The sequence below is a fragment of the Vombatus ursinus genome, unplaced genomic scaffold, assembly GCF_900497805.2.
Source record: "Vombatus ursinus unplaced genomic scaffold, bare-nosed wombat genome assembly UNPS02014847.1, whole genome shotgun sequence".
NCBI lineage: Eukaryota > Metazoa > Chordata > Mammalia > Diprotodontia > Vombatidae > Vombatus > Vombatus ursinus.
Genome location: NW_020954625.1, coordinates 6,336,087 through 6,356,161, shown reverse-complemented (window position 1 = coordinate 6,356,161; position 20,075 = coordinate 6,336,087). Strand labels below are relative to the sequence as shown.

General features: G+C 43.9%; 1 protein-coding gene across 2 annotated transcripts in view; it reads right to left on the bottom strand.

The window, feature by feature from the left end:
* PBLD (phenazine biosynthesis like protein domain containing) overlaps positions 1 to 19,521 on the bottom strand; it is a 20,885-nt gene extending 1,364 nt beyond the window's left edge. The window contains exons 1-8 of one of the 2 annotated variants that reach the window (XM_027840695.1): positions 19,411 to 19,521; positions 8,961 to 9,060; positions 8,479 to 8,577; positions 6,674 to 6,783; positions 6,556 to 6,585; positions 6,127 to 6,215; positions 5,307 to 5,485; positions 524 to 586 (exon numbers count right to left, since the gene is read on the bottom strand). In XM_027840695.1, the coding sequence (XP_027696496.1) occupies positions 524 to 586; positions 5,307 to 5,485; positions 6,127 to 6,215; positions 6,556 to 6,585; positions 6,674 to 6,783; positions 8,479 to 8,577; positions 8,961 to 9,060; positions 19,411 to 19,494 (754 nt within the window). In that variant the 5' untranslated portion in view covers positions 19,495 to 19,521. Of the gene's footprint in view, positions 1 to 523; positions 587 to 5,306; positions 5,486 to 6,126; positions 6,216 to 6,555; positions 6,586 to 6,673; positions 6,784 to 8,309; positions 8,436 to 8,478; positions 8,578 to 8,960; positions 9,061 to 19,410 lie in introns of both variants that reach the window. The other variant, XM_027840694.1, reaches the window with a different exon arrangement.
* Between the last annotated feature and the right edge of the window lie 554 nt (positions 19,522 to 20,075).

Here is a 20,075-nt window from a genome sequence, read left to right as displayed (position 1 = left end):
ACATTTATAAAGCACTTACCATGTATTTATTTTGTTTAATAATAATAATAATAATAATAATAGCTAACATTTATAAAGCACTTACCATGAGCCAGACACTATGCTAAGCTTTTTATACTTACTACCTCATTTGATCCTCACAACTACCCTAGGAGGCAGGAATTATTATTATACCCATTTTAAGTGACTTGTCTAGGGTCACACAGCTAGTGTCTGGGGCTAGATTTGAACTGAGGTCCTCCTGATTCTAAGCCTCCGGCTATATGTACTCACTGCTTATTTACTGCGTTCTCTAATAGAATGTAAGTTTCTTGAGGGCAGGAGCTGGCTCATTTTGTCCTTGGCTGGCACACAGAATTTATAAAAGGACTGATCCTGATTGCTGATTGATAACTAAACATGGCATTAACTGTAGAACAGGGGAGAAACAGATGTCCTTTAGCAAAGATGTTAATATAATAGACCTCCCCTCACCCCCCCAGCAAAAGTCAAAGAAATTACGAAAGAAGGAAACTCTTCTTACCCCGAATTTCCTTCTTCCCCAGCTGCTGGGACCAGTAGCTACCAAGAACGGCATGGGCAGACCCTTGACGAAAATAGAGAGAGCTGCGTGACAATTCGGACGAGAGCAGCTGGGTGCTCCACAGTAAATGTGTTAAAAGGCTTTGACCCGTGACGAAACTTCAGATGATACAAAGGTGTATCATCCTGATCCTAATAAAGCTGCCCCCAGACTCCACATAGCCCCCGCCCCCAGACTCCACATAGCCCCCGTCCCCAGACTCCATATAGCCCCCGCCCCCAGACTCCATGTAGCCCCTGCCCCCAGATCCAATTCACACATTCGAACAAGTGTGTTCTTGTACCCAACCACAATCACATCATCCATTTGGCCCAAAACAGGACCACAACAGCTAGCCAATCAGAAAGCAGCATGACCAGGATGTTTGACCATGAACCATAGAAGGGACCCTCCCCCATTACCTAATCCCTTAATAAGCCCCTCCCACCTTTTAAATATTCATAGTTTCTGTTGCATAATCATCATCATTACACCATCAAGTTGCCCGTCTTGTCTTACTAAGCTGCTGGTTTCTCTTGGAACCTAGCCAGCTTTTGAGGGGCGTCAATCCTCAATAAATGCCTATACTTGGATTAGAGGTCGTCTGACTCTGAATTCCTTGAGACAATCCCCACAACACACCCTGAAACCTCACCAATCTCCCCACCCCCATCCCAACGTAAGCATAGTCATCAGAACACAGCAGATGCTTAGGTTTGCTGAATAGTTATGGCTACCACTGATACTGAGGATTTCTATATAAATGAATGAATGGATGAACACCAGACAATATAATGGTGCTGGATATACCAAGAGTCCTAAGATTCTGAAAGGGCAGATGATATGGAACCATTCACCAAACTGGGGGCCAAGAAGTCTAATGAATTCCCAATCATCCCCCCAATGGGTCAGACTTGTGATAAATGCCAATGGGCTCTCAATCCTGCCTCCCTCCATGAGATAACCTCTTAATTGCCTCCCTGCCCCAGGTCTCTCTTTATTCCAAACCATTCTGCCCCCACCCCAGTTGCCAAAGTGCAATTGCTAAAACACAAGTCTTACCATGTCGCCCTATTGCCCAAAAGACTCCAGTCACTCCCTATTACCTCTAGGACAAGAAGAAAGCCCGGACCTGGGATTTCACTGTTATTAGGGAACTCCCAGGGGCGGAAATTCCTCCTGCCAAAGTGGGTTAGCACCTTCTCTACAATGAAGAGAGTAGTCTAGAACCCTGAAAGATGATGGGATTTGGCCAGGGTGGGGCAGGGGTGGGACTTCAATGGGGTCTTCCTGGCTTCCAGGTCCCTATCCACTATAGCACACTGCCTTCACAACCTCTAGGATGAAATACTTACTCTTCATTTGATTTTCTTAGGGTTTTTTTTTTTTTTTAGTTAGTAACTGGGGTAAAGCAACTTGCCCAGGGTCACACAGCTAATAAGTGGCTGAGACCCAATTTGAACTCATATCCTCCTGATTCCTCACCTTTTGCCTGGACCATTGCAACTAGTCTGTGTTCGGTCTCCCTATTTCCAGTGTCTCCTTTCTCTAATCCATCCTCTCTATAGCTGCTAAAGTGATATTCCTAAAACACAGTTCTAACCATGTCTCTTTCCTGCTCAAGAAGCTTCTGTGGCTCCCTATTACCTCTAGGGTAAAACATAAACTTGTCTGTTTGGCAGTTGAAGCCCATCATGGCCTAGCTACAAACTACCTTTCCAGTCTTATTATATACCTTGCACATAGGAACATCTTATTTGCTGAAAGGGGCTAAAAAAGGACATTTGTGTGAAAAAATAAAGTGACAATATGGTTTAAGGAACTGAGAGAAAAATGCCTCTCAGATAAATTTGCTAAGATGCATGGTATGGACTGATCTCTAAATGAGATCACTGGCATCCAGGCCTGCAGTCTAGAGTCATGGGTTGTCCTGGGCACATGAATTTCTTTACTCATGTTCCTGCCCAGTTCTTCTAAATGTGTGCCACTAACTCCCCCTGAAAACTCTGTGCATTGGTGGGAGAAAGTGACCCAGATTTATGGATGGTTGATTATGTTACTGTAGCGATTTTGCCTTCTATTGAATGAATATTATTATTGCTGCTTTTACCTTAATGTTTAGTAAATGTTTCATATTTAAGAGTCAATGTGTCATTGAGATTGATTTTGTGTAGCGAGAAAGCACATCAGTGGGGGCTTAGGAGTTATAGCGGAGAGTAGTAAGAATGCACTTTCTGGGGCAGCTAGGTGGTACAGTGGATAGCGCTTTGGCCTTGGAGTCAGAAGGACCTGAGTTCAAATGTGACCTCAGATACTTGATGCTTACTAGCTGTGTGACCCTGGGCAAGTCACTAAAAAAAAAAAAAAAAAAAAAAAAAAAGAATGCATTTTCCCCACACAAGGGTTATCCCTAGGTCTTTGACAGTTGAATTATAATCACTGGACCTGCTGGTGTGGATGCTGGTGGGATGAACAAAACAACTCCAGTCCAGGAGCAGAGAGCTTAGGGTGAGCTGGGGTCTATGCCACTCCCAGGCTCACTCCAGAGTCCAGCCAAACGGGCCGTCTCGCTGCTCCTCACATGATCCTCCATCTCTCCCCTCTATGCCATGCACTCCCTGTCCCCCAGGCCCAGAACGCCCCCCTTCCTTACCTCTACTTCTTATAATCTCTAGTTTCCTTTAAAGCTCAGTTCAGGGGTCACAGGAAGGGACAGGCTCTTCCTGATTCTCTCCCTTTCCCAAGTTTTGAGGGCCTCCCTGCCCCCAAATTATTGCACATTTATTTTGTACGTCTCTAGTATATGTGTTTATCTCTATATATTTGTGTGTATGCGTATACATACGTACATGTATATATACATGTAGACACACATGTTTTTTCCCTCAATATAATGCAAGTTCCTCAAGGGCAGGGAAGGTTCCTTTTTTGGTCTCTGGATCCAGGGCCTGGCACATAGTAGGTGTTTACAAATGCTTATTTATGGATACTCCCTGTGTGACCTTGTACAAGTCATAGAACTGCTCTGTGCCTCAGTTTCCTCATCTGTAAAATGAAGGAGCTAGAATGGAGGATGTCTGAGAGACCTTTCAACTCTATCTGAAACCCTATGATCACTTCAATGATGGATGGATTGAGAGAGATGATTTTTAAGTATTACACGAAGCAGAGCATCGCCAGCTAGGAAGGGCTGCCGTGACAATCCCTTTGTGTTGGTCGGATGGCTGAAGGCTCTCCAGCCAGCTCAGCAGCTGTGCCAAACCCCCCAGACTCCCCCTCACGGGGTGGGGGGGGATCTTGCAGGGGGTGGGGTGGGGGGATGGTTTTGTGGTTACTGTATTTTCCTGAGTCCTTCAAATTGCTTAATTGCTGAGCTCCACCTTTTGGAGCAAATGCTGCCTTCATGTGTTCTGTTCCTGGGGGAGTAGCAAGGTCTTGTCTCTGGCCAGGCCTCCGCCACCTGCCGCCAGCCTCTGACTCCCAGTCTGCAGTAAGCCAGGCCTGAGCCGGTCCCACATTCACCTCTCCAGCCTTATCAGTCACAGCTTCGCCTGTGTCTGCCCCTGGCTCATCCTTCTAAAGTGGGAGAGGGATGGGGACAACCAGCCCCAATGTCACTGCCCCACTTCCAGAGCAGTGAGAGGGGCTCCCGAAGCCTCGTTTGGTTTCCAAAAGGAGCAGGGAGAAAAAGGGTCATCGGGTCCAGCCCGTCCATTTTACACAGGAGGAAAGCAGGCCTGGAAAGGGGACTCCAATTCACTTCACTTCAATAAGCAGTTATTAATGCTTACATTCTACTAGGAGTAGAGAAGTAAATACAAAACAAATACAAGGTAAATACAGGCTAATTCCGGGACAGACAGTTTTAACTAGGGAGAGAACCAGGAAAGGTCTCGGGTGGGCCAGAGCAGTGCAGCTGAGCGTTGGAGAAAGCCAGGGAGGCTGGGAGGCTGAGGATTGACTGGCAATGAGGCCGGGGAGCAGCAGCCATTGGAAGGGGAGCCTGAGAACACCAGGTCTGCCCCTCTGACGGAAGCAATAGCATGCAACCAGCCTGGAAGAGTGATCTGGGGCCAAACGGCGGGAGTGTTGACGCCAAAGGCAACATGGGGGCATTAGAACTTCTTAACCGGTGATCTGTGCTTGGGTATCAGTTTACAAGTATGTGGAGGGTAGGTGGGAGCAGGGGGCGGTCGGGGTCATTAGTCCAAGATCAGGGAGACCCACTCTTCAAGCAAATGGGCAGAGCAAAGAGGCACAAGCCATCCCTGGTTCTCTACCCCTCCTCACCCCAGCTTGAGCGCTGATCTGCACCCTTCAAGTCAAGGGTCATTTAATAAATTCTTACTATCTGCTGCGAGAAACAAATCCTGTCAAGGAGTCCTGAGCTGATTCTCGGCAGGGCGAAGATGGACTTCAGTTCATTCTAGGAACATCTATTAAAGCACCTACTGTGGGCAGGGCAAAGCAAGCACAGACTAATGGAAGGAACTGAGAAGATCTGGGAGGACTTCTAGGGATGTTTGTATCTGAAATTTTTATCTGGTGCATAAGTGAATTACTTGGGGCCTGCTGGGTACATGGGCTGGGGGCAGGGCCTCAAAGGGCGCACACGCAGCCTGAAATGTCAGGTCGGTGCCGCTTTGGCCTTTCCCTGGGTCCCCAGCGTTTAGCACAGCCATGGGTGGGGGCTCAGTAAGTGTTTGCTTCCCCTGCTGCCTCCCCACCTCAAGCACAAACTCACCTGTGACTGGGTCTTCCATTACACCAAGCCAGGGGGCAAAAAATCTGGAGTAGAAGTCATAACCTTGGGTCTTTCCACCTCCCTCACCTTTCACGGTGAGCATGAGTCCCTGCACTTTCCCTGTATTTTCAATCTTTGTCAGATCCCTTGCATTCACTTCCAGGTTCTCTAGGAAGGACCTTGTAGAAGGATGGAGAGGCAGCATCACATATTTTGCACCCCTTGCCAACCCCTGATACTATTAAACAGGCACGGTTCTGTACAGGGTCCCACCTATACCCCCCTTATTTGTTATACTCCCCATCAGAGAGAGGGAAAAGAGAAGGACCAAATGTGACCAAGTCTCTCTTTAATAAAGAACCTCTAGTGGTCAAAGGGATGGCTAGTGTTACTGTATGTGCCACAAAGAGGCAAAGACAGAGGAAAAATCTCTGGAAACTAAGCAGTCCAAAATGTGCTTATGCTATTAGAAATGCATGTGTGGCAATAAATCATGCCTCCTTTTCACAAGTCATGGGTCACTTACGCAAAGGACAATGCGAGGACAGAGGCACACGGTGACTGTAAGCAGCCCAGGGCATATGGTCAATGATATCAAATTCATACACCACCTGAAAATGGGGCGCTATCCCAAAATACAGCAGTGGTGCCCAGAAAATGCCAAAAAATACAACAAAACAAAAACCCTGGAGGAATGCTGGTAGCATGTTAGATGTATCTCCAGGGAGAATTTACAAAGAAGGAGGCCAGAAATCACCCAGGATGAGAAGGCATGGAGGGGCTAAAATCAGCTCCCGGGCAGGAAAGCCTCAAAGTTTACCTTCCGTAAGAGTCCTCAATCCGAACAAGGAGGAACTTGGTGTCTGGAGAATAATGGACGTCCTGAACTAGCACGTTGTCCAGCGCCAACTGGTGAGGAGTTGAGACAAAAGGCTTCTCAAGATGGAGTCACTGGTCACCCTCCGCTTTTACAGCCCCCAGCAGCCTGCGGGACCAGTAACACCAGAGAGACAAGGACCCCTAAGAGCCTTTTCTGCCCCCATCTTGCTCACACGGCTAGCTCGGTGCATGCCTGAACTTGGCCCAGGCATTCTTCACCTTGTTCAGACCCCTTTGACAGTCTGGCGAAGTCTACGGACCCCATCTCAGAATTCAGACTGGCTGAGATTCTATTTACCCTTCCCAAGTCTGTGCTTCACCAATAAGTAATACTCATCCTGTGAGCTCACAGTTTGAGCCGAGAACCAACCTTGATTAAGTCCTGGACTTCCTTAACATCCTAGATTAAAAAACAAAAATGAAATCCATTTAGGATGTGCTGCTACATGTAGCACACAGACGATGGAAACAGCTAACTGATGGCCAACCTTGTGATGGGTGGGACAATGTGGTAGATCCATGATGATCCCGTCTTCTGCCTGTCTGGCTTTCAGTTCCCCACTTAGAGTGACAAAAGTTAGAGTCGGATTCATATTTTCTGCCAAAATAAAATAGGATTTTAATTGAAAAAAAAAATCAAGACAGAAGAAAAAACAACTTTTGCTCTTTTGTCATAAGAGATTGTCTTTTTAGTTTTTCTTAACCCTTGATTGGCAGCTGGGCGTCTACCTAGGCAGATGGCGGCTCCATAGAGAACTGGTCCTGGAGTCGGGAGACCTGATTCCAAATCCTGCCTCAGTTTTCTCAACTGGGAAATGGGTATAAAAATAGCTCCTACCTCACACGGTTGTTGTGAGGATCCAGTGAGATAATAATTTAAAGAGCTCAGCATGATGTGCGGGACACAGTAGGTGCTACATAAACACTAGCTCTGACTCGCTCTGTTCACCACTGTGCTTTCCTGCTTCTTCTCTGCCTCTGCTTTCTCTCCTCCCCCCCAAGCCCCACCTAATCCCTACTCATCCTTCACACCCCAGTTTCTTCATGAAGATTTCCCTCCTTGGCCAGCCAGAAGACTGACCTCCCTTCTCCAAACTCCCACAGCCCTTGATCTGCAACTAGAAACACAGGACTTAGTTATGGAAAAGACCTTGGAGTTAGTTCATCTAGTCAAATCCATTTCCCAGGTAAGGAAATTGAGGCCCAGAAAGGTCTAGTGACATCATCATCATCCTCAGAGCAGCTACCTTTATATAGCTTTTCAAGGTGTGCAAAGTATCTTACAAATATTATCTCAGTTCATCTTCTCTCCACAATCCTGTTGTGTAATTTCAGTCATGTCTAACTCATCATGAGCCCATTTAGGGTTTTCTTGGCAAAGACACTGGAGTGGTTTGCCATTTTCATTTTACAGATGAGGAAACTGAGGCAAACAGAGTTAAGTGACTTGGCCAGGGAGGGTCACACAGCTAGTGTCTTGAGGCTGGATTTGAACTGAATCCAGGCTTGGCACTCTATGCACTATGGCGCCACCTAGCTACCCTAGAAACCCTTCAAGGCAGGAACTATTATCCCCACTTTACAGATGAGGAAACTGAGGCAAAGAGAGGTTAGGTGACTTGGACCCAGGATCATCTGGACAATAATTGTCCAAGGTGGGATATGAACTCAGGTCTTCTTGACTCCAAGTCCAGGACTGCAATGTCTAGACTTGCCCAGAGTCTCCCAGAAAGCCTTGAATTTTCTCATTCCATCTTGTGCTAAAGATTTGAGCATCTGACAGTTCTCTGAGGGCACATGTCTCCCCATTAGAATGGAATCTCATTAAGAGTGGGGATTATTTTGTCCTTTGTATTTGGGTTCCAAGAGCCCATCTCCAGAGCTTGGCCCAAAGCAGTCACTTAATAAATTCTTTTGTTTGTTTGTTTGCTTGTTTGTTTGTTTTTGGCGAGGCAATCAGGGTTAAGTGACTTGCCCAGGGTCACACAGCTAGTAAGTGTCAAGTGTCTGATCTGAGACTGGATTTGAACTCAGGTCCTCCTGACTCCAGGGCCGGTGCTCTATCCACTGAGCCACCTAGCTGCCTCAACTTAATAAATTCTTAATTGAGCCTCAGTGGCTAACCTCCAATCTCTTTGTGTTCTTGGCAGCCCCTCATACTGTGCTTCCCACCCAGGGGAACTTCAATAAATATCGGTTTTGGAACCAATGGAGGACTGGCCCGATTTGTTCTTAATCCAAGATCTTCTGCTGTTTCCAGAGAGAGAGAGACATAACAACAAAGATACGTGACTTATTTTGTGGAACAACACGGCCGAGGAAGCCAATGTAGCATGACCACAGAAAGAGACCTCAGTCGTTGGCGTGAACCACCTTAGCCCGAAGCGGGAACCTTTGTAGAAAAAAAAGAGAAGGTTAGTGATTCAGTGAGATCCACTCAGGACAATCTGGCCTGCTTCTGCTGCTGTTTTCTAAATATTTTCCCAAGATGCATTTGGGGCAGGAAAATGTTCTTAAAGGAGGGAAAAAAGCTAAGACTGTCCATTCCTTAGAGCTTAAGAGAGCATGGTAGGTAGGAGGCTGAATCTTACAGCCCAGAGGAACACCACCGGCATATGACAAATTGTCAGGATGATTCCCCAGGAGACCAACTTAACAGAAATCCCTCCGCTTTGACAATTCAATACCCACATGAAAAACAAAAAACCTCTTTCTCTTCCAGATCCTAGGTCCTCTCAAAGGAAAGTTGCTCCAAGGATGTAAAAACTTGCTCACTTTGGGTAAAGCTGTCCGTTGGGTGGAGCTTCTGGATAAAAGCTGTTTCAGAATGGTTCATTTCTCTTGCAATTTTTTGTCGCATGTCATCATCCAGTTCCTAAATTGGGGGGAAGGTCCAGAAAATACCCATCAGGCTTCCTCAGCACTGGGTGCCAGGCACAATAGTACCACACGTTAACAAAGAAGTGGAGAATCAGGGAAATTCTATTGATAAAAATTCTTTAATCTGGTACCAGATGGAATAGCAGGCTGTGATCTACACTGGGGTTAGGACGGGAAGATGAGGGAAAGAACACAACCTCAAACGAATATGGATCCATTGAAGCCTTGAAAGATCACATGGAAACTGCTGCTAAGGAATTCAAGACACTTACAGAAATTCTACAACAGAAATGCATATTCACAGGGCATCTTTCCAAAGAATGGGATCATAGTCTGAGGGCTAGAAAAGACATCAGGAAACCTCTAATCCAGCCCACCCCTCCTTCTACATAGAAGGAAGTTTAAGATCACAGATAGGGAGCTGGAAGGAATCCTAGAGATGGCCTAGTTCCGTCCTCTGAGGAGAGCCCAGCCCTTAGGACCAGGAGCAGCATCCCCCATGTGGATTCTAGACAGCCTTAGACAGGTATTCTATGACTGTTTCTTTTCCACCTACTATGTGGTGGAGGAAAGGCTTTTGGAATGGTTTCTGAGGCAGGAATGGGCACACGGGCCCCCACCAACTCAACCTTGTTCTCTTTCTTGCCTGGCTGCATTCAAGTGAGGAGGCAATAGCTGCTGTAAGCCTCCAGGTGGCTGAAAGGAAGACACCAACACATTGCCCTATTGTGGCTTCTGTCTCTGTTCTATCTTTTCTTTCCTGATTTAGGGGAAGGAATATTGAGATGGCAAAGACCAGTCTGCAAGCTTGTGAGCTTCAAAAGGTCAGAAGAGGAAGCTGCCACAGGTCCAGCCACTGGACGGGGGAGGGAGCAAAGCCCCAAGTGATGTGGCTTCACCCAGCATAGCGTTGGAAGGAAGGCAGCTAAGAGTGGATGGCTTCATCCATTTGACAGGCTGCTTTTAGAAGTGAACTGGGTGATCAATTAGGGAATGGGTGGACAAGTTGTGGTGTATGATTATGATGGAATATTATTGTGCTATAAGAAATAATGAGCAGGATGGCTTCAGGAAAAACCTGGAAAGATTTACATGAACTGATGCAAAGTGAAATGAGTAGAACCAGGAGAACATAGCACACAGTAATAGAAATATTGTAAGATGAACAACTGCGAATGACTTAGCTATTCTCAGCAATACAAAAATCCAAGACGATTACAAAGTGAAAACAAACGCTAAAAATTATTTTTACATGTAACTGGAAAAACAAAATATCATAAAAGACAAAAAAGGAAAATGTCCTTTTGTAAAAATTGATTGATGTTAATCGGTTAGATGACACTGGGGCCCTAATCACCAGGTCAATGAATAAGGGAGATAAGCGTAAGTGGCGATTGATGGTGGAAAGGACAAAGTAGAATGGGGGCTTGAGTCAGTAGTCTTAGAAAGATACCCTAAAAGGCCAAGAGGGCAATGTAGCCTTTCTCTGGGAATTCAGCTAGCCAGCAGGAGTGAAACAGTAGCTCCAAGGCTTACACAGGCAACGTAAAGAGGAGGAATCTGAATCCCACAAGGAGTTACACAGGGAATGTTTGAAAGACGAACTTTGAACCTGGACCCTCTGTTTCCAATCTAATACAACTTTCACTCCTCTGTGCTAGCTCATATCTATGAATAAAGCTGGAAAAGGCCCTAAGAGACCTAAGATTGGCCTCTTGTCTTTAGATAGTTCCATACCTAAAGTATCTAGGACAGACTGTCCATGCTCTCCCCAGGGACTCCATAACCTTCATTTCCATGGTTAAATCAGGAGAAAAACATCCTTGTTAGAGTACACTGAGGCCTAAAGACTGTGGGGCTTCATTAAGTCACATGAAGGACCATATGGTACATGCTGTGTCGGGACTTTGTGGGTAAATACGGAAGTGGAGGACGTGGTCCCTTCTGTTAGGAGTTGACAATCTCATTGGAGAGTCAAGCCACAGACATGTACGTTAATTAATCATCAATTCATTAACAAGGGTTTATTATGTGCTATTTACTATGTGACAGAGTTTCGATAGTCGATGTCTCTTTCCTCCCACACCCTCGGACCCTAAGAGTGTTCTGGAGCAGCGTGCTGCCCCTTTGGGAATCCACCGTGACTGGCCAACATCCTTCTCATCTTCATTCACTCCCTGGCCAGCGGCTCCTTCCCCAAGGCCTACAAATATATCCAGGTCTGCCCCATCTTTAAGAACCCTTCAACCAACCCTGTCAAATATCGTTTTCAACCTCTACTTCCTTACTGCTCATTCACTTTTCACCCTCGTGCAATCTGTCTTCTAACACTTCTCCCCGACTCCTGAAACTGCTCTCTATGGTGATTGGTGGATGGTCATTTAACTGTTCAGTCTGATGGCCTTTCCTCAATAATCACCATCCCTCTTGATCGAGTTTGACTTTACTGATCACTACCTTGTTTCGGTTCACTCCCAATCTGTCTGAACACTGCGTTAAAGTCTCCATTGCTGGTTCTTAATCCGTGCCCTGCAACCCAGGTCTCTGTTGTGGGTGTTTTTCTCTTTTCTCTCCACATTCTCTACCTTACTGACCTCATTGGTTCCCATGACTATGTAGGTATACGAAGTAAAGGAATATTATTGTGCCGTAAGAAATGAAAACATGAGGCAGCTAGGTGGTGCAGTGAATAGAGCTCTGGCCTTGGAGTCCGGAGGACCTGAGTTCAAATTTGGCTTCAGACACTTGACACAACTAGCTGTGTGACCCTGGGCAAGTCACTTAACCCTGATTCCATTACCCCCATTCCACTTTGTCCTTTCCACCATCAATCGCCAGTTACACTTATCTCCCTTATTCATTGACCTGGTGATTAGGGCCCTAGTGTCATCTAACCGATTAACATCAATCAATTTTTACAAAAGGACATTTTCCTTTTTTGTCTTTTATGATATTTTGTTTTTCCAGTGACATGTAAAACCCCTCACCAAAAAAAAAAGAAATAAATAGAAGTGTTCCGTAATGTGGCATCATCTGCATTCATCCACTGGCCAACCCATAACTCCATAAGGTTAACTGAGGAATTCCTTTACATTTTGCTGTCCAGCAGTAGAAAAGCTTCTCCTTTTTACCTTGCTAAGACACCTATGCCAAAATATGTGAACATTTCAACTTAACAGTACACGAAAGCTGTCCAGATCCTTGTTCCTCCACTCCCCTCCCAACTGAGGCCTTCGTACTTGCTTCTCCCTAAGAGCTCAGGCCCACTCCCACCCTCTGTGACTATTAGTCTGGCCTTTTAATCATGGAGTACCTCTGAAAGCAGCTCACTCCCTATTAAGCTCTAAGCTTTGCACCCCCAGTGCCCAGCACAGTGCCCAGCATACAGTAAGCACTTAATAAATGCTTGTTAAAAAAAAATGCTTGTTGACTCAACAGATGAATGAATATACCCGGTGACATATTCTTGTTGCCTAGGTCCTGACTCATAGCATCCAAGAACTTTTGGTCTGGGGTCCTCACCCCTGACTGCCAAGAACTAAATAAACAAACAAACAGATAAATAAATGAAACCCTCATAACAAATATACAGAGTTCAACCAAACACATTCCTGCAATAGCCATATTCAAGAATGTATATCTCCTTCTGCATTTTAAATCGATCACCTCTCCAGCAGGGGGTGGGCAGTGGTGTGCTGGTCAATGTTTAATAACAAAACTGAACCTCAAAGCACAATTTAATCTGCATGGCCAACATTTTTGCCATCTTAAGTCTGGGCAATCAACAAAAATAGAAATCAAGCCCTGGCTTGTAACCTTTGCCCATTTCTCAGGTGGGAATGCTTATACTGAACATTTACCACCCTATCAGCTCTCCCTCAAGTAGGCAGCAGCTGAGCCCGCCCGGAGGTAGGTGGTGGGCTTTATCTTCAGTCCTCCAGACTTGTGATTTGTCATTGCACTGACATGACCTTTCAAGTCTTTCAAAGTTATTTTTCTCTATAATGTTGTTGTCATTGGATAAATTGCTCCCCGAGTTCTGCTCATTTGGATATGCATCAGTTCACAAAGGTATTCCCAGCTTCCTCTGAAGTGGCCCATGTTATCGTTTCTTTTGCTAGTAAGTGTCAAGTGTCTGAGGCCATATTTGAACTCAGATCCTCCTGACTCCAAGGCTGGAGCTCTATCCATTGCGCCACCTAGCTGCCCCATGTTTTCATTTCTTATGGCACAATAATAATCCTTTACTTCATATACCATAAGGTTTAGCCTTATTCCCCAATAGGGGAGCAGCTCCTTGGTTCTGTCTTTTGGTCACTACAGAAAGAGCTGCTATAAATATTTTGTACGAATAGGTCCTTTTCCTTTGATGCCTTTGGAGCACAGTAGTCTGGTAGTAGCGTAGCTAGGTCAAAGGTCATACAAAGCTTTGGGGGACTTTGTAAGCCTTAAAGTCCTCACATTTATAAATGCTAGCTCTCCAAGGTAAATAAAGAGGTAAGTGGTTGGGGAGTGCTGTAACTGTCAGGGAGAGAATTAAATTTTGAGAGCTGATAATCACTTAAGCACCTACTATGTGCCAGGCACTGGAGATGAAAAGACAAAAACCAAATGATTCCTGTCTTTAAGGAGTGTATACTCCATAGGGGGAAAACAAACAACTATACATTCACATGTTAGCATAAAATATATACATACAAAGACAGAAAGATGTTGGGTGAATAGGTGGGAATTATCCACTCAAAGAAATGACCCACAGTCATTACATCTCTGTGAAAACCCCCTGGTGCTAGAAAGGATTGAGGATTTGGAGTCAGAGGACCTGGGTTCAAATCCCAATTCTTTGCATTTACGGTAGTTACCCCGCCTCCCTTATCCTAAAATGAAGGGGTCGGACTCCGCCCCTAAGCTTCCTTCCAAGTCTCCGACCTAATAAATGCTTTTTCTAATGGAATCATCCTCCATGGCAGTGGACCGACAACTGAGTCAGCCTTTGAGGGACAAAAGTTAGGAAATGTTTGTTCTCCTAGGCTCCCCTTCATTGGTTACTCTGAAGCCATCATCATATGATGGGTCAACCGGACAGGACAAAATTGTATCACTCAAGCAGAGAGGAAAGTTTGAAGATGCTGCCATCTGGTGGCGGTCTGGAAATACAACTCTTCTATAACCGTATGGGATGTGAGTGGTCCTGCCCCCTTTGATGTTAATGAAGATGATATGGTTATTGGAGATGGCATGGTCGTCTGGATCTCAGGCACTGTGTCTCCACTAGTTAGTTAGCACTTAATTACAAACGGTCCTGCATTATTCTCTAATTGTTTGTTGTGTTAAATCTAGTCTCCCCAGTTTGATCATTAACTCCTTATACATCTTAGCCTTTGCTTGTACTCCCCACGATGATGTGGAATGTATAATAGGTATTCAATAAATATTTGTCAGAGACAGCTAGATGGCTCGGTGGATAGAGCACTAGGCCTGGAGTCAGGAAGCCCCGAATTCAAATCTAGCCTAACATACTAACTAGCTGAGTGACCTTGAGCAAGTCACTTAACCTCTGTTTGCCTTAATCCACTGGAGAAAGAAATTACAAACTACTCTAGTACCTTTGCTAAGAAAACCCCATGGACAGTATGATCCAAAGGGTCATGAAGAGTTGGACATGACTGAACAACAACTAATATTTATTAATCAAGTCTTAAAGGAAGGGTTTCACCACAATTTTAATGGCTAAAATTATAATTTCTATTTCCTTTTTCCCTGTGCTAAATTATTAGCCTTACTCCAGAGCTTTAGTCATAATATTCTTTTTTTAGGAGTATAATATTACATGTTTATTCAATTTATATAGGATATTAAAAATAGAAATTAAAAATAGAAATGATCCTTAAGGTGAGTATTGTGTCTCTTTTTTAAAATTTTTTAAAATTTTTAAATTTTTTAAATTTTTTTTATTTTTATTTTTATTTTCATTGTTAACATGTGTTTTTAAAACTTTGGGTTACAAATTTTCTCCCTTCCTCCCTCCCCACCCACCCTCATTGAAAAGGCAAGCATCTCCATACAGGTTACAGATGTGTAGTCACGCAAAACACTTCCATAGTAGTCCTGTTGTGAAAAACTAAGTATATTTCCCTTCATCCTATCCTAGCCCCCATTTATTCTATTCTCTCTTTTGACCCTGTCCTTCCTCAGAAGTGTTTGCTTTTGATTATCCCCTCCCCCAATGTGCCCTCCCCTCAATCAACCCCCTGCTTTCTTGTCCCCTTCCTCCCTTATTTTCCTGTAGGATAAGATAGATTTCTATACCCCATTGTGTATGTTATTCCCTCCTTATGCCAAATCCTATGAGAATAAGATTCACTCATTCCCTCTCACCTTTCCCTGTTTCCCCTCCAGTGTAAAAGCCTTTTCTTGTCTGTTTCATGTGAGTTAATTTACCCCACTCTACTTCTCCCTTTCTCCTTCTCCTGGTATAATCCTCTCTCACCTCTTAATTTTATTTTCCAGATATCACCCCTTCATCTTCAACTCACCCTGTGCCCTCTATCTATCTATCTATACATACATATAATTTTTTTCCCTTCCACTACCCTAATACTGACAAAGGACTCATGAGTTACAAATATCACCTTTCCCTGCAGGAATGTAAACAGTTCAACCTTAATAAGTCTCTTATGATTTCTCTTTCCTGTTTACCTCTTCCATGTTTCACTTGAGTCTTGTATTTGAAGGTCAAATTTTCTATTCAGCTCTGGCCTTTTCCTCAGGAATGCTTGAAAGTCCCCTATTTCATTCATTTCATTGAATGACCATTTTTTACCTTGAAGGATTATACTCAGTTTTGCTGGGTAGGTGATTTGTGATTGTAGTCCTATCTCCTTTGCCCTCTGGAATATCATACTCCATGCCCTCCTGACCCTTAATGTAGAAACTGCTAAATCTTGTGTTATCCTGATTGTGTTTCCACAATACTTGAATTGTTTCCTTCTGGCTGCTTGCAATATTTTTTCCTTTACCTGGGGATTCTGGAATTTGGCTACAATATTCCTAGGAGTTTTCCTTTGGGGATCTCTTTCAGGAGGTGATAGGTGGATTCTTTCAATTTCTGGGTTTTTTTTGCCCTCTGGTTCTAAAATAGCAGGGCAGTTTTCCTTGATAATTTCTTGAAAGATGGTGTCTAGGCTTTTTTCTTGATCATGGCTTTCAGATAGTCCAATAATTTTTTAGTTCTCTCTCCTCGATCTATTTTCTAGGTCAGTTGTTTTTCCAATGAGATATTTCACATTCTCTTCTATTTTTTCATTCTTTTGGATTAGTATTACAGTGCCTTGATTTCTCATAAAGTCACTAGCTTCCAATTGCTCCATTCTCATTTTTAAGAAAGTATTTTCTTCAGTAAGCTTTTGGACTTCCTTTCCCATTTGGTCAATTTTGCTTTTTAGGGCATTCTTCTCCTCATTTGGCTTTTTGGACTTCTTTTGCCATTTGGGTTAGGCTATTTTTTAAAGTGTTATTTTCTTCAGTATTTTTTTGGGTCTCCTTTAGCATCACTCTCAGTTTTTCCTCTACTTCTCTTACTTGCTTCTCAAAATCCTTTTTGAGCTCTTCCATGGCCTGGGACCAATTCCTATTTTTCTTGGAGGCTTTGGATGTAGGAGTTTTGGCTTCACTGTCTCCTTCTAGTTGTATGTTTTGATCTTCTTTGTCACCAAAGTAAGATAATATAGTCTGACTCTTTTTGCACTGCTTGCTCATGATCCCGGCCAATTACTTGAGTTACAAACTCTTTGTTAAGGTAAGGGTCTGTTTTCCAGTGTGGAGAATGTACTGTCCCAAGCTTCAGGGATTTTGTGTAGCTGTTTTCAGAGATATTTCTAGGGACCTGTAAATTTTCAGTTCTTCCAAGGTGCTATGATCAAGAGCGAGGTGTTAACTCCTTTCTTGGTCTGTGCTCTGCTCTATGAGTGACCACAAGCACTCTTTTCTGTCTTGGAACTGTGAGGAGGGTTTCCTTTCCACAGCCATGACAAGCTCCACCTCGCCAGCGCTCCTCCTTAACCCAGGACCGCCACCCAGAACTGTGATCCAGATCCAAGCACGGACAAAGCAAGAGAATCCTGCACCAGCAGAGGGATCCCTACAATCTCCCTCTGATCAGCCACTCGATTCCCCCTCAGTCTGTGGGCCGGAAGCTCAGAAGGCAGCTGCTGCCCCTGGGAATGGGACCCTGTGCTCCTCTCTCACTGCAGAAACAGACTTTTCCCACTGACCTTCTAAGTTGTCTTTGGTGTTTGTGGGTTGAGAAGTCTGGAAACTGCCATAGCTGCCTGCGATTCAGTCCTGTGAGGCCTGCTCCAGGTTCGCTGCGGCCTCCAAGCCCATGCCAAACTGCGTTCCTCTCCCAGCCTGGTGCAACATACCTTTCTGATCAACCATCCAGGTTGTCTTGGGTTGGAAATTTGTTTCACTTTGTCTTTTTGTGGGTTCTGCTGCTTTAGAATTTGTTTAGAGCCATTTTTATAGGTATTTGGAGGGGTTTGGGGGAGAGCTCAAGCAAGTCACTGCTTTTACTCCACCATCTTGGCTCTGCCCCCCAAGTATAGTCATAATATTCTTTCAAATGCTCTGAAAACTATCCTCTGCTTTTGCTTCCAAAGGTCATTCTTTTTTTTTCCAGACAGTAATTATTTATTTGCTAAATTATTATGAACTTAACTTTGAACATGAGTAAAACCAAATAAACAAAAGTATTTACATTTTTCTTTTTTTCTAATTTTTAAAAACATTTTTATTTAAAGTTTTGAGTTCCAAATTCCAACCCTCCTTCCCTCCCTTCCTCCCCTTCCCTTCCTCTGAGACAGTAAGCAATCAGATATAGGTTATAAATGTGCAATTATATGAAACATTTCCATATTAGTTCAAAGGTCATTCTTTCATTTAACAAACATATATTAAGTACCTACTTTGTGCGCAACATAGCCCACACCTTACTGTTTTCGAGAAGCTTACAATCAAATGGGAGTATTTGTTTCAGCCTCAACAGGCTTTTATGAAGTGCCTACCATGAACTTAGCATAGTGTTGGTATTGGATATACAAAGATTAAAAAAAATCAAAGGGAAACAACAGGTATACCATAAGTCAAGGCGATAAATAGTTTTTGGTGGGGAGGTGACCACTAATAACTAGAAGAATCAGAAAAGGATTCTTTGGAAGATTTTTTTGAGTTGATCCTTGAGGGGAGCTCAGGATTCCAAGAAGCAGGAGAAGGGAGAGTGGTCCTGTATGGGAGATGACCATTACAAAGGCACCATATGCCACATTTGGGGAACAGCAACACTAGTTTGACTAGGAGCCAATAAGTTCACTCAGGATCAGGATCATCTATAAATGAGGTTGGTTTCTGAAATTCCTTACAGCTCTGGAGTTAGAAATCCTGATTCAGGGCTCGGAAGTTTGTCAAAGATATTGTCCTTTTATATTTGCATGGTCATTGTGTCAACTGTTTTCCTAATTCCGCTCATTTCACTGTACATTACATCAGTTTCATACAAGTCTTCCCGAGTTTCTCAGAATTTTTCATGCTATCATTTGTTCCTGTTAACAGAAATGCCTCTCTTGTGAGTCAGACTTACAGTGAAGCTTGAAATGATCAATCAAACCTTTGAAAATGCTCACAATCACTAGCATACTTGTGTCTGTATTCCTTGAGTGAAGGTAATCAAAGACTGTAGAACTTGTTCTCCTCACAGAACTCTGGTCTGGACTCCAAAATTGTATTGCCTTCCATTTGTGGGCTGGTCCTGGGAACTACTCTGGCCCTAGGGAATGATTGTAATCCACTTTTCCCATTCCCTTCCTACTTGTGATTTATGTATAAAATCTCTTGTCTTCACTTCAGCCAGGTGGAATTCTGATCAGAATTATCAATCTGCAAATCTATTCCTCATAATGAAACTAATTAATTAAAAGGCTACTTGATTACTGGCACTTTGTCTCTGGCCTGCGGTTTCATCATTCTCAAGTTAGAGACCGACTCAGTAAAATCCTGTTAACATTAAATTGAAAGAATATTCCATTATAGTCATATGGCACTATTTAATCAGCTATTTTCCATATGATGGGCACAATTACAGTTCTTCACATAAACCATAGTCAATGTCCTCGGATTCAGCCTAGCTCGGAGCATTTTTAATCAAACTGGATCACAACCAGCATGCAGACACTTAAATTAATAAAAACAAGGACAGGCATCTGGGAAGGTATATTTTTTTAGGGAGGACAGAAGTGTTGGGAAAATTGTTCCATAAAAAAAAAAAATTTAGAAAAACTAAACAACTTACATTTTCTAGGAGGCAAACTGCGGCAGGGTTCCCCCGGAACGCTTCGCTAGTGAAAGCATCTACTACAAACATAGGGAGCTTCATCTTCCCCTGCACACTGTTTCTCGGTAACTCTCAAAACTGCGGAGTGAGGAGTATCAAGTCGTTGTTTATATAATCAAAATGTTAATGATTCACTTGTTGCATAAGAGGACCTTTGGCCCATAGACTGCAGGATAACATTTACGTAATTTAGCTTTCCTGAAGTTATCTTTTTAATTTCTAAAGCAGGCTGGCTTAATTACATGACAGTCTTCCTCCAAATACCCACAGTCTGACGTCTGAGCTACCTTTAATGAAGCGGGAAGAAAATTCAGGAGACAGCAGAGACTGTTTTGGGGCGGGCGGGCATGGCATCAGAGCCCAGGGACTTGGTGGGTAGGTCTCCTTGACCCTTGGCCATTTTGGGGAGGACGCTGCTCCCCGTGCGCTCAGCAGAGGACAGGGGGCTTTGCTCCGACTTTCTGCTGACCATGGCTTTGCCATAGAAGGTCGCTCCTCCATAGATCCCCCATTTCTTGCCTGCGGCTTTTGTCATGCCACGCTCCTGGGAGGGTTGCTTTGCACAACTGAACTGAGACCAATGCGATGGATTTCCATAACAAGTCTTAAACAACGAATGGATG